Source organism: Thamnophis elegans, chromosome 3 (assembly GCF_009769535.1).
Source record: "Thamnophis elegans isolate rThaEle1 chromosome 3, rThaEle1.pri, whole genome shotgun sequence".
NCBI classification, from domain to species: Eukaryota; Metazoa; Chordata; class Lepidosauria; order Squamata; family Colubridae; genus Thamnophis; species Thamnophis elegans.
In genome coordinates this window covers 10,793,258-10,808,495 of record NC_045543.1, presented here as the reverse complement: position 1 = coordinate 10,808,495, position 15,238 = coordinate 10,793,258, and the positions used below count along the sequence as shown (strand labels likewise).

At 40.0% G+C, this 15,238-nt stretch overlaps 1 protein-coding gene across 1 annotated transcript; it reads left to right on the top strand.

Moving 5' to 3' along the window:
• Positions 1-11,963: 11,963 nt before the first annotated feature.
• LOC116505644 (nucleolysin TIA-1-like) lies at positions 11,964-12,782 on the top strand. Its single transcript, XM_032212989.1, is given in 4 exon segments — positions 11,964-12,255; positions 12,258-12,329; positions 12,332-12,616; positions 12,619-12,782. Coding segments are annotated over 4 exon segments (729 nt in total). The 5' UTR covers positions 11,964-12,047.
• Positions 12,783-15,238: the final 2,456 nt, after the last annotated feature.

Sequence of the window (15,238 nt, the reverse complement as noted above, 5' to 3'; positions counted from 1 at the left end):
TACATTACTTCTTTGGTCATCCTTTGGTGGGTTTGATTTGGTTTTTTACTTCTCTGTGTAAAAACTTTTAATTCTGTTAGGCTGGAAGAGGCAGCTGATCTTACGAAATGTTCTGCTGCCATCTGGTGGGAAAGACTGCTTTTCCTTTATATTCTAGAAGGGAAGTATGGAGAAAATATTAGTACTATATATTGTGGCACTTCCTGACCTCAATTTTGCTTGACATGAAACACAAATATTGGACAAGAATTTGGAAATGGGTGCAATAAATTACAGGAGAACAGATAAATACAAACCCGAAATCTTTCTACTGGGAATAATCAAATACAAAGAAAATTAAGTACATATTAATACATCTGCTAACTACAGCTAGAATAGCATTTGGCCAATGCTGGAAACAAAATAATACCCCCTCGGACGAATTAGTGATAAAAAAACTTTGGATTGTGCAGAGATGGACAATTAACACTGAAATTAAAATATAAAGAAGAGTCGGAATAGTATGAAAATTTGGAGCAATTGGTACAAATGGCTGCAAAACAAGAATAAAATTAATTAAGCGTAAAAACTATATATAAATATATAAACTGTGTATAAAGGTGTGTAAATATAGAAGCGAAATATTATATACATGTACAGGTATGATGACATAACAATGTTGCTGTAATGACTGTAAGGTGTTGTAGAAGGGAAAAAATAATTTAAAAAATCTGCTAAGAAGATTTGCAGCTTAATCTTACAACACAATATAAAAAGCCAGCCCTATCTTCTCATGATTCTGTTCTGATAAAGATCCTCAAACGTATACAATATATCTATACAATATCTTAAGATGAATTAATTCTATGTGGAATATTACTGATAAACCATATAGATGTTACTCTTTTTCTTCATATACATATTAGTGATCAGGAAAACTCTATTCTCTGCTTCCATATAATTTTAATGGGCTTTTTCACAGATGTGGCTTTAACGCTGTACCTGAATGCATATATTGACAATAATACCATAAACTTACATTGTAGTATTTTGCACCCTTTTGAACCTCACAGAACATTTATAAAAAAAAAAACCAACACAAAGAATTGGGACAAAAGCGGAAGGGTTTGGGGAACAGAAGATAGTGATTCCAGATGTACTTGAAACAAATGCTAAATGCTAAAATTAGGCTCTTGTGTGGTGTGCAATACTCCTTACCCTGGTTTAAACAGGGCAAACAAACACAATTTCTCTGAATTACACCCAATTTCAACTTTTGCTGTCTAAAAGAGTCTCACTAAGCAATGTTGCTTCGTCTCCAACAATTCAAAGACAAGTAACTTGGTCATTCTTCCCCAAATCTTCTAAGCAGAAATTGTACACGAATGGTTAAATTTATTCCACACTTGCCTTCCCCTAAATGTGGTACTAGGGGGAATCAGTAGCCATTCACAGTTTATAGCCAAATTACTTGTGAGGTCAAAATAGAATGCTATTCTGCAGAATCTAAAGCTCAAAAAATCAAAATTTTACGCACATTCAGGCTTCCTAAAAACTCAACGCAGGGCTTCCCTATTCTACAAAAATTCACTAAGGGTTTAAAGCTGAAACAGCACTGAATCCCAGGTCCTTTTTTTATATATATCAGTACATATTAAAATACTGAATGTTCAGTATGACTGACTGGCCTACTAATGTTGCTACATTTAAAGAGTTCCAAACACTTGCTGGACTTCATTATTTTAATTTTGACTGACAGCAGGTTGGATATTAAATGTAAGACATTTTTTCAAGATTTTAATGTGCATATCCCAAGGAATCCCTATTTCTACGAGCAGCACTGGTGGATGCTACAGAGATTCTGGGGTAAAACCGTCCTCCACACAATGAAATCAAGCAAACTCTAATATAAAGGAGAATATTTGTACCTCAGATTGACATGAGGGATTCTTGGGGCTCTCTGAGCTGGATTATTTTCTTGCAGAAGTTTCATTACCCAAACTAACAACATCATCAGTATTTATTTTTATTTATTTATATTGTTGTTTGTTTGTTTTGTTTGTTTTGTTTTTTTTTAGTTTTTAGTTTAGTTAGTTTAGTTGTTTAGTTTTAGTTTAGTTAGTTTAGTTTAGTTTAGTTTAGTTTAGTTTAGTTTAGTTTAGTTTAGTTTAGTTTGCCAACATGTACAAGACAGGCATAAGTATAAACAGGACATGAACAAGGGAGATGAGTACAAATAAATGGGGACAGTAGGACGGATGGAAGGCACACTGGTGCGCTTATGCACGCCCCCGTTACGGACCTCTTAAAAATGGGGTGAGGTCCACAGTAACAGTTTTAAGGTGAAGCTGTGAGGGTTCGAGGATGTAACAATGGAGTCAGGTAGTGCATTCCAGCATTGACCACTCTGCTGAAGTTGTATTTTCTGCAATTAGTTGGAGAGGTTTACCTTGAGTTTGTATCTACTGTTTACCCGAGTATTATTGAGGTTGAAGCTTAAGTAGTCGTTGACAGGTAGCAGACAATTTTGTGTACTGCACTTAGATCAGACCGTAGGTGGAGTAGTTCCAGGTTGTCTAAGCCCAAAATTTTGAGCCTGGTGGCATAAGGGATTCTATTGTGAGCAGAGGAGTGGAGGACTCTTCTCGTGAAATACTTCTGGGCCCGCTCAATTGTATTAATGTCCAATATACAGTGTGGATTCCAGGCAGATTAGCTATTCTAGAATTGGTCTGGCAAAGGTTTTGTATGCCCTAGTTAATAATTCAATGTTACTGGAGAAGAAGCTTCACAAAATTAGGTTAACAACCTTAATGCCTTTTTGGCAATGCTGTTACAGTGAGCTCTGGGTCTTAGATCATTTGAGATGAGTACTCCAAGGTCCTTGAGAGAGTGAGGGTCGTCTATGAGGTCGTATCCACCCAGCTTGTATTTGGTGTTTGATTTTTGTTGTCAATGTGTAGGACAGAGCATTCGTTAGATAGATTTGGAGTTGCCAATTGCGTACCATTCTGACACATAGTCAGTGGGGGTTTCAAAAAAATTTGGAACCTACTCTGTGGGTGTGGCCTCCTTTGTGGGAGTGGTGCTTGCCAGCCATGTGACCTGATGCGAGTGGCTTGCCGGCCATGTGTCCTCTCTCTCTCCTCTCTCTCTCTCTTCCCCTTCCTTTGTCTCTCTGTCCCTTTTTCTTTTTCTTTTTCTTTCTCTCTCCATTTTCTTTCTTTTTTCTTTTTTTTTTTTTTATTTATTTCTTCCTTTCTTTCTCTTTCTCTCTCTCTGTGTCCGTGGGGGGTGGGCAGTGGTTGGTTTCAAAAAAATTTGGAACCTCTTCTGTAGGTGTGGCCTGCTTTCCGGGTCCACTGGTGGAACCTCTTCTAACCGTTCAGTAGATTTGACGAACCGGTCTACCGAATAGGTGCGAACTGGTAGGAACCCACCTCTGCACATAGTCAATGTCCCTTTGTACGGTTCAGTGCTGTTAAGGAGTAGGGCTTGTTCTCAATTATATTCCAGTGGTTTGCTTGTCAGTGTGGGTGGGGATGGTCAACCAAAGAATTTCTAAGACCATTACCATCAACACTGACAGGGAGGCCACTAGAATAAACTGACATCAAAGTACATCCTTATCAACACTGGTGACGTTGCCTAGTTTGGTTAATGAAACATCTGCAAAAAAAACCAACTCAACTCAGAGAGCACCAAGGACCCTTCAATTCAACTCTGTCATAAATTCTACAGGAGAAGATTGCATGCTGGAGAAAAAAAATCAGAGACTGACTGGTCTATTAAAAATACTCAAAAACCAAAATGTGGCTCCACAGATAATCAGATCAAGACAGTTCTATAAATCTGTGCACAGGTACCTCCTCCCTATATTAAAAAATTATCAGCCTTCAACTCTGCTTTTTTGATAGAAAAATCTTGACCTACATCTAAACTTAAAGCTTTCAAGTAAGGAGAAGATCACAGTGCCTTAAGAAAAAATGAAAATGTGCCTCTGATATCAGTAAGGCCCATTAAAGTGTAAGTGGGTGAATTTCTATATACACTTGCCCCGTCATTTAAAAACTCCTTTATAGAGAAAGGGAAAGGCGGAGGAAATGGAGGGAATGTAAGAGTAGGAAAGAGGGGAGGAATGGGAAGAAGAGGGGAAGGGTAAAGGGGAGAAGGGAAAGAGAGAAGGGAAAGGAGAGGAGGGAAGAAGGAAGAAGGAAGGAAGGAGAGAAGAAAGAGAAAAGGGGGGTAGGAAGGAGGCAGGGAAGGGCAGGGAAGGAGGGAGGGAACAAGGAGGGGAAGGAAGGATGGAAGGAAGGAGAGAGAGAGAAGGAAAGGGGGAAGGAGAAGAAGAAGGAAGGAGAGAAGAAAGGAGGGAAGGAAGGAGGGAAGGAAGGAGAGAAGGAGGGAAGGGGGAAGGAGGGAGGGAAGGAAGGAGGAAGGAAGTAGGAGAGAAACGAGGGAAGGAAAGAGGGAGGGAGGGAAGAAGAAGTAGGACCGTTGTAAGATAAGATGGATCTATGGGATGGTAGAAAGCAATCTTCAAGTATATTGTCAACTGTAGGGAAAAAATGCTATAAATACATATTATTAATACAGTTATGAGATCAATAATTGTGAATGTATATATGAAATTGATAAATAAATTTTTAAAAAATAAATAAAAATAAACTCCTTTATAAATTAACGTATCTATCACCTTTGAAACAAACTGTTTAGTTTTGAATGCGGACCCTTCCAGTTAAATGTTCATGAAAGCACACAGAGTTAAAGTTCTTTTTTAAAGATAGGCAAACTTAATTACAGAATAAATTGCATTATTATTGTTATTTGGCCAGCTGTTCCTGTTTCTTATACTCAGCTGTTTAAAAAAAATGACACAATATCAGAATAACCATGACTTTAAGAACAGTCAAACTGAAGAAGCCCATTTAGCAATGCACTCTGAACCATATGAACAACAATGAAACGAACAATAAGGAGATTCTAAAATATCTGGGTTACTTGCAGTGTAGAGACGGAACTGAAAGTTTTCACTTAATTGCTCAGCTCTTTTTCATTTTAAAAAAAAGGCTCCATGTTGTGTCAATCTTCACAACGGATATTGCAGCACTAATTGTCGCAAAATTGAGAAGCATCAACTCAGATGAGTCATGAGGCGAAAGTCTGACTCTTATTTCAGTGACAAGTTAAATAATGTTTCAACTTGAGGCAAATAAAAAATAAGATTTCTTACCTGCGTCGGGAAAAGAACATTGACAGTGAGCAGCATTAAGATGCATTACAGGGGCATTTGTTGAAGCAGCTGGAGAAATGGAAGAACGGGGTGATTGGCAGATCAATCATGATCGGAAGTAAAGATGGAGATTTGATAACAAATAAGGGAAAGGGAGGAAGCTGGGAAATAGCAAAAAAATCACTATAAAGAGCTTAGAAGCAAAGGTTATGAGAGTACAGTCAAGTAAAGCAAGAAATGAACCAGGAGGTTTTAAAAAGTAGGATTTGTTATTATAGCCCAATCTTTTAACGGACTTACTGTAGCTGCAGCATTTAGCTAAATTTAGCTGAATATTTTCCTGGACCTTTATTTTTAAACATAAGACAGGGCTCCCTCTCAGTTTTAAAATGAAACATAAAATGGTATTTTCAACTTCGATAGCTCAATTTTCAAATGCGTTCATGGAAGTACATCATTACATTCCAATCAGAGAAAGGTTTGTTTCTTTGTTTTATCGTTTTAACGTGTGCCCTGGTCCTTTATTTCAGTTCTCAATCTCAATACTCAAGAGCGTCATCTCATTACAAGTTTCCGTAGATAAATACCAAGCCCTTACATTATTCAGCTGAATGTGGTCTTAAAAAAGCAAGACCAACCACAATAACAATATATTATATATATATATATATATTATATATATATATAATATATATATATAATATATTATAGATTTATATATATTATATATGTGAGATTTCAGCTGTTGGAACAGTATGTTAGATGTTTTGGAGTATAAAAGGGTATATATCCTTTCTAGAGATCTGAAGCCAAGAAAAGCTGATCTGAGGGTGATGGAAATGGTGGGTTTGTATCAATTATAGTGGTGTGTGTGTGTGTGTGTGTGTAAAAATATATTTACAAAAAAAAATTAAGCAGTGTCTTGCAAAATCAGTAATTCAGAACTGTAATCTGGATGCTTAGAGTCTGAATCAAAGGACCCTGACATCAGGATTTTGTGTCATTTCAATTTTTAAATTTTGTGTCAAATGGTTGACTATTTTGAAAGCTTTGCAAACAGCTTCTCTTCTTAAAACTCTTAGTCTTAAAACACATGGTTGGCCAAAGATTGGCTTTTCTAGGCCAAATTGCATATCTGTGTATGTCTGTATGTGTTTTCATATAGCAATAACACTTAGCTTCACACTGCTTTCAGCCCTCTCAAAGTGGTTTAGAGTCAGCATATTGTCCCCGGTAATCTGGGTCCTCATTTTAACCACCTCAGAAGGATGGAAGGCTGAGTCAACCTTGAGCCAGTGATATATATAAGTATATGAACATAAGAAAGTGTGTTTCTCTTGGTTACTACAGCTATTTTATGAGGAAATCCATTGTGACAATTCCTTTTCTTTGAGGGCATTAACAGATTTCACCCCAGGGGTGAAATGCTACCGGTTTGGACTGGTTCCCCTGAACCAGTAGTAAAAATGCTACCAGTTCACCCAAACTGGTAGTAAAAAAGTGCTACTGGTTCAGCCGAATGGGTATTTCCAATGATCAGCTGTGACGCGTGATTTATATTAGCTAGAATTGTGGGATTTCCTGCTTTCTAGCTAATCTAAATCACGTGGCGGATTCCACCCCCCCTCACTCTTCTACTTACCTTTGCAGACTCAAAAGGCTTCAAAATGTTCCTTTTTTAATGCTGCACATCTTAAAAAGCAAAGCGCGCATGCGCGCACACCCACCAAACCAGTAGCAGATTTCAGAGGATTTCACGCTGGATGGCCCTTCTACACAGGACTGAATCTAGACCCTAATCTTTCCAAATAGAACACACTAACTTCTAGAAGTGGAACAAATCTATCTCAGTCACGTAATAATGAAATAAATTGCTAGCAATCTCTCCTTTTCCGTTTCTTTTTACTCTTTGCAAATAACATATCTGAGCTTTTATGAAGGAAGGAAGGGATCTGGTTACAATAGTCACCCTGTCTTCAAAATACCAATGCTGATCTTTGGCCACAATGAATTACAGAACTGACTGATATTCTAGTCATCATTCAACAAACCAATTTTCTTTCTGCCTCTAGTAATGACCTGTTCACTGTCTGAGCAATGAGAATAGGATCGAAAGAGATGATAACGTTCTAAAGAAAGTATGTATTTTAGGTTGCAGGAACACAATATAAAGACACCTTCACACACAGTACTGTTTCTATCGTACCAGAGTAAACAACATTTCCACAGTACGCAGCAGAAAGTAAACAATAGTTTAAAAGCTAAGCAGCCTAGCTTTTTCTACAGCTGCTGGTCCCTATTGGAAGAACAGGGATGGAGATAGATCAGAATTTTTCTTTGTTTCATCCATGCAAAATAAAGTCTGCTCCATGATAAAGAACTTGCTCAGAAAGTTGGAAATCAGGATGTAGAGGGAAAGGAGAAATAAGAGTTTTCCAACTCTGCACACCTCCACTATTGCAAATAAATGAACAATAAAGGCTTAATTTGGACTGCTCAAGAGGAATGTATTTGAACAAATGCAATCAAGGCCAGAATTGAAAAAAAGTCAAACAATTCAAAATGCAGATTGTGCAAAGAAGCAGGGGGGAAAATCCTCAGTAGATCATATACTTACCTCATGTAAGAAGATTGCACAAACTGATTATAAGCAATGACATAACACCCTTGCCGAAATAGTTCACTGGAATATCTGTAAATTGTCATGCACTATTAATGAAAAATTGGTGGGAACGTTTAGATGAAAATAGGAGAAAATGAGCAAGCTAAAATATTGTGAGTTTTCCAATACACAGATTGATAGCAATAGCAATAGCAGTTAGACTTATATACCGCTTCATAGGGCTTTCAGCCCTCTCTAAGCGGTTTACAGAGTCAGCATATTGCCCCCAACAACAATCCGGGTCCTCATTTTACCCACCTCGGAAGGATGGAAGGCTGAGTCAACCTTGAGCCGGTGAGATTTGAACAGCCGAACTGCAGAACTGCAGTCTGCTGAAGTAGCCTGCAGTGCTGCACTCTAACCACTGCGCCACCTCGGCTCAAACCTTGGCTCATAATACACCAAATGTAACTGTAGTTGAAAAGAAGGAAGTGTGGATATCTGATGTGGCAATACCAGACAATAACAGCAGACAAAGTATTGGGTTGAATAAAGCATTGATCAGAAAGTGTCACTTTATTAAAATCGTTAAAATATAAAAAGTCATGGTGGTCTCTCCATTCAAACTCTTGAATGGCATTTAGAAAATATATGCGTTGACAAAACTTCCATCGGACCATTGCAAAAGGCCACACTGCTTGGATTCACATTATGACATCCTAGAATTCTTGGGAACTCTATGTGTATGAAGGCCAACAAGAGCTAAAGAATTGGTAGCTGTGACTTCACATTGTTGTGAACAGATAATAATAATAATAATAATAATAACCAATTACATTTCATTTAGTGACGGTTCAAAGTTACAACAGCACTGAAAAGCATGACTATGACCGTTTTTCAAAGTTACGACCTTTATAGCATCTCCCTGATCATGTGATCAAAATTCAGACGCCTGGCAACTGGTTCATATTTGACCGTTGCTATGTCCCGAGGTCATGTGATCGCCTTTTGCAACCCTCTGACAAGCAAAGCTAATGGGAGAGCCAGATGCACTTAACAACCGGGTTACTAACTCAACAACTGCAGTGATTCACTTAACAACCGTGGCAAGAAAGGTTGTAAAATGGGGCAAAACTCAATAAATGTCTCACTTAACAACATAAAATTTGGGCTCAGTGTAAGTCAAGGATGACTTGTACTTAAAAATAGTTGAGAAGAAAGACACCCCCCCCCAAAAAAAGTCTAAATTGTGAACACTGCTGTATCTGGAGACAGAAGAATAAATAGAAAGAACTGGAGAAAATTGCAAAATTAAAACCTGCAGATAGTAGTAGAAGAACTGTGGCAAAAGAAAGTAATCTGCTTATCCCAAATTCTTGGGAAGGACTTGATAGACAAATAAGATTACCAAACGAAGTCTAAACCTATGGATGACTGTGCGACCAACCATAATAATATTTGTTCTGTCCCCAGAGCAGGGCTAGTTTTCACTTACCTTCCTGTTCTGACCCCCCTCGTCCCATACCTCCGAGCCAAAGATAAGTTACGCATTTAATTAACAGACAGACAGGTCCTTGGCAGCAAACCGGCACAGACAAGCTTGGGCAGCAATCCAGCACAGATAAGCCATGGCAGCAATCCAGCCTGCCAAGCTCACAGTAATGTTCCCCGATATTCGTTCCTGCATTGACTTCTGCAAGAGGGCCGTGTGCACAAGCAGTCCTTTTATAGTCTGGAGAGGAGCCTAATGACCGCCAGCTGAGTGCAACTACCTCCTGTACTTGCGAAACTGTTCCTGACGCCTATTAGCTCTTCGGTGCCGGGCATCCAGGAACAACTCACTGCTGACCTCAGGCTCACACTCCCTTGTCTCCTCCCCACTGGTCCAAGGCTCAGGTGCCTCCTGGTGGCCAACCAGTCTCTTTGCGCCCTGCTCAGAGTCGGAACCCTGTCCAGGTCCTCCACATCCTCCAGAGCCGACTCATAAGGCCCTCGTTGTCGGAGTCTGGTGGCAGCTCCAACGGCTCCTGCTGGGCCACAACACCTTCCCTACCGGTGTGCACATGCATTGGCATTGCTGATAGATACCCACTGGAGGATGAAACAATGTATGTTTTTTGATGTCCTGATGACACTGTGAAATGCTGTAATGGCATTGCCAAAATAAATGCAGGAACAGAAAAAGCATCTGGGTTGCCACAGAGTTGGTTTTTCTATGCCAGGGGTGTCAAACTCGTGTTGTCACGGCAGCATCACGTGATGTATCAACACTTTTTTCCCTTTCGTTAAGTCTGGCGTGGACGTGGCCAGCGGGTGACACATCTGGCTCACGGGCCGCGAGTTTGACAGGCCTGCGCTATGCAAATTATGACCTGTTGTTGTTACTAAGAAGCTGCTTTTGGTTGGGTGGCTGACTATAAGCTAGTACAACCCCAGTGTGAAGGAAACTACCTTTGTCCAGGATGCTCTGAAAATGACTGACAGGATCTGAATGGTTTTAGCTGAAAACTGTAGGAGCCTAAAACAACATTAAATTCATGGCACGACAAAACCGCGCTTGTCAAAATAGCGGCGACTAAACCGCGTCGCTAAAGCCGCGATGTCATCACTGTGACATCATCACCGCGGTGACAACAGCGCGGCGACAGAAGGGAGCTTTAAAACAGCGCGGCGGCAGAAAGCCGATTTAAATTAAGGTAAGGGTTAGGATTAGGTTTAGGGGTTTGGTTTAGGGTTAGGGTTAGGTTAGGTTTAGGGTTAGGTTTAGGGTCAGGTTTAGGGTTAGGTGTTAGGGTTAGGTTTAGGGTTAGGGTTAGGGTTAGGGTTAGGATTAGGGTTAGGGTTAGGGTGCTGAGTGCTTTGGAAGGCGCGGATTTGCCCTCCGCGGTTATGTCGTCACGCTAGGGTCGCCTTTTTCCTTAGCGCTTCGGATGGCACGGATTTGCCCTCCGCGTTATGTCGGCGCGGATAAGGGCTTCGCGGTATGTGGGTGAACCATTATAATTCATATACCAAAGAAAGCACCCATCAAAAAACTTCAGAGGTGGGTTGCTGCAGGTTCAGCCCGGTTCATCCGAACGGTAGAACAGTGGCAGGAGACTCCCCCACCCACCCGATGCTTCTGTGCATGTGCAGAAGCATGTGAGCATGCGGGAGGCGCCTGAACTGGTAGTAAAAATATTGGCAACCCACATCTGCTACACTTCCATTCTTCTTGAAAACAATTCAGTACATTGCTTTCAAATTAAATATGTATTTCTTTTTTTTTTTAGGGGTTGCAGAATATCCTTCATGAATTATTTTCAGGCTCTAAAGAATTGGGGCTGCATATTGTAATAAAGGACAGTTTCTACGATTTACTAATAGTCATTTCTGAACGGAATGTTGTTTAGTTTTCCAGAGTCCCTTTTATTCTTACTTTTAAAGAGGAGACCACAACCTCCCCCGTTCACCTTAAACTTGCACAACACTCAGCAGTTCTCAAACGTTTTGATGTCAGGACTCCTTACATTCTTAAAAATGATTGATGACCCTAAAGAGCTTTGGTTTATGTAAGTTACATATAGCAACATTTACTGTTAGAAATTAAAACTGAGAAACGTTAAAATATTTATTTGACTTGGTGGACCTCCCTGAAAGGGTCTCATAGACCCAGTGGTGCCCAGACCACATTTTGAGAACTGCGGCTCTTAATGATACTATTCCCCTTTCAAATCGCACTTACTTTTTGTGTGTTGTATTCAACTGCTCAATTCTTTGAGCCACAGATAGTCATGCTCCTTAACCATTCCTTTGAATTGCTTACATTCTTCATGCTGTTGTCTAAAACGTTGCCTCTTCATATTCCCACTGGCAAGGAATTGTGGGGGTTGCAGTCCAAAATATCTGGAAAGCATCAATGTTATTTATTTACATGATTTACCCCTGTCTCCATTCAGAGGGACTTACGCAGTTTACAAATAATTAAAACAACAACAAAGCAAAATAAACTGAAGTAACACGATCTGAAAACATTAACGAATACGGGAACTAAAGGTCTCATCATGTATGCATTGTCATAGGACCAGCATTATGGGGCAGTTTCCTTCCCTGAAATACCTCCAATCCTGTTGGCTTTCTCTTCAGATTTCTGGGCAAGTTATTACTCTGTACGTGGGGAATCTGTCAAGAGATGTCACTGAGGCCCTAATTCTCCAGCTGTTCAGTCAGATTGGGCCATGCAAAAATTGCAAAATGATAATGGATACAGCTGGAAATGATCCGTACTGTTTTGTGGAATTCTATGAGCATCGTCACGCAGCCGCAGCTTTAGCGGCAATGAATGGGCGGAAGATAATGGGTAAGGAGGTCAAAGTGAACTGGGCAACAACCCCCAGCAGCCAGAAGAAAGATACCAGCAGTAGTACCGTTGTCAACACACTGTGTTCACAAGACCACTTCCATGCTTTGTTGGAGACCTCAGCCCAGAAATTACAACTGAAGATATAAAAGGAGCTTTTGCACCATTTGGAAGAATATGGATGCCCGAGTTGTTAAGGACATGACAACAGGAAAATCAAAAGGATATGGCTTTGTTTCTTTTTTCAATAAATGGGATGCAGAAAATGCAATTCAACAAATGTGGGGACAGTGGCTTGGTGGAAGACAAATCAGGACTAATTGGGCAACACGCAAACCTCCAGCTCCAAAGAGTACATATGAATCAAATGTCAAAGAACTCTCCTACGATGATGTTGTAAATCAGCCCAGTCCAAGCAACTGCACTGTGTATCGCGGTGGCGTAACTTCAGGTCTGACAGAACAGCTATGCGCCAGACATTTTCTCCATTTGGGCAGATAATGGAAATTCGAGTCTTTCCAGATAAAGGCTACTCCTTTGTACGGTTCAATTCTCATGCAATTGTTTCAGTCAATGACACCACAATAGAAGAAGGGCAAGTTATTATTAATAAAGCCCAACACATGTAGTTTAACTGGATTGTAATTTTAGGGGCTTGTATAGTGAGACGCAAAGATTGATATAGGGAGCTACATTATATAACCGTGATGGCAAACCTGTGGTATGCAGAGTCCTCTCTGCAAGCATGCAAGCTGTTGCCCCAGGTCAGCCCCCACTGCGCATGCACAGGTGTCTCCCAATGGCCAGCTGGTTTTTGGGTTTCTGCCGGGCATGTGGGGGGGGTGGGGTGCATGCGGGAGATATGGTTGCATGAATGGGGGTGGGGCACGCAAGGGGGGTCCCACACCAATGCACAGGGGTGGAGGGAGCACGGGATGCACATGCGGGGGAGCCTGGGAGGGTCACACACACATGCACAGAGGGCAGGGGCATGCAGTGACAAAAAGGTTACCCATCACTGGTATATAAGGTCTATAAATAAAATCATCCCAAAGAACCAGGGTTTTACTAGCTTCATGGCCAAGAGTTAGAACCATATTTGGAGGTGGTCTGCTACAACTGAGCGAAGATTAAGGAACTGGTGAGAAGACCAATTCCTTGGAATTCATCAGCTAAGGAGAGGATGGGAGATTTCCAACAATTATTCCAAACAGCTGCTCATCATGAAGACACCACAGGAGAGTGGTTTCTGCACTTTTGAGCATTGGGAATGAAAACCATGGCAGAGACTTTGCAAAGACATGATATTCACAAGCTTATTCTAATGTCTTTCAGGAATTGTCTAGTAACTGTCTTAAAGCTGCTAGAAACTTTCAGAATGACAAATTTTAAAGCCTTCATCAGGTGAGTTTACCTTCAACTCTGAACAAAAGAAAAAAAAATTATAAGCGTAAGATCTAAAAGAATCTGAAATAAACAACAAAAAGCTAAATAAGATTTTGAACCAAGAAAGCTATAAATGGATTAAGGGTTCAGATAAACTTGGAATATCGACTTTTACTATAAAATGTTGGAATTAACAAAAAAAGAACTCATGGGAAAGAGACTTATTTTGGCTATCTTGTTATTCCAAGTCATAACAAATACATGATGGTTTTTAAAAATTGAATACAGAGAGGACTAAAGGTTTTAAATATAGAAAAAGTATACAGCCCTGTTCTTGATCTCAGTTAATACTACGACTTTCAAAATGACACGTAGCATTATAACATCAGAAATAGTAAAGCAGATCTTTGAGAACAGAATTGAGTGACTTCAATATTAACACTGTCAGGAATGATGTCTACTTCTATGGATAGGCCATGTCCAAAAGATGCTAATGAAGGAATGACAGCTATAGAACAAATTTTATCTGACAAGACAAAGAAAGTAAAGAATTTTATCTGACAAGACAAAAAAGTAAAGAATTTTATCTGTCAAGACAAAGAAAGTACAAGATGATAGGCCAAGAGAATGACTTGGAAAAGAATGCTTTACTGAACATACAAAAGACCTGGCAAAGGTTTTAAAAAGAAATAAAGGATCAAAAATATTATTACTTGTGAAAGAATTCAAATATAAGAGAATGTTGGAAAACACTTTATTATATTTCTGGGTTCTTTCCATGTCAAAATGTAAGGTTCTTCACAAAATGTTAGGTTCTCCTTATTGGTCTAGATCCCAAAGGGACATTAAATAAAACGATCCTACTTTAAACAGCTGGGAGAGTATTTTACAAGGTGCCAGATTTATTTATGGAAGCATGAAATTTGAATTTAATAGGTAAATGTTGGAAGTATGAAATGCAAACTTTCAAAACAGGAAGAGGATTTTTATTACTGATTCATTTTATTACAGGATCAGCTGCCCAGAACTGTAGAATCCTTCCAATATCAGGAATAATTTGCTTTCCAGTTCTGAACCACAAAATCTTAACCATCAATTGCACAGAATATCTGCTGCCAAAACCTCAACTGTAAGCACATGCACCTTTGTCTATCCTCGCTGATTTTCTACAGATTGATATGAGAAATGCTATTTCCATTCTAAAGAGGCATGGTGATTTAAAACAGTGTGGACTGATGTGCTTGAGAATAGGAAAGGAATGTTGCCTTCAGCTTTCAGCTATTGACATTAAGCTACATTAGTCTCAGGTAAAATAGAGGGGAATATACAGTATAGATATTCAGGACTGATTTGCTGTATTTAAAGGGTTGACTGGAAATCAAGGACTATCTTCTGATTAATTCTCATGGTGGTTGTTTTCGGTCTCCGGATACGCTTCAAAGTGCTAGTCGTAACTTATGAAGCCCTTCATGGTATTGGACCTGGGTACTTGAGAGACCGCCTGCTGCCAATTACCTCCACAGACCCGTTAGATCACACGGGTCGGCCTCCTCTGGGTGCCATCTACCAGCCAATGCCATCTGGCTACCACCCGGGGGAGGGCCTTCTCTGTTGCAGCTCCGGCCCTTTGGAATGAACTCCCCGCGGAGATTCGGACCCTCACCTCTCTCCTGGCCTTCCGGAAAGCCGTCAAAACCTG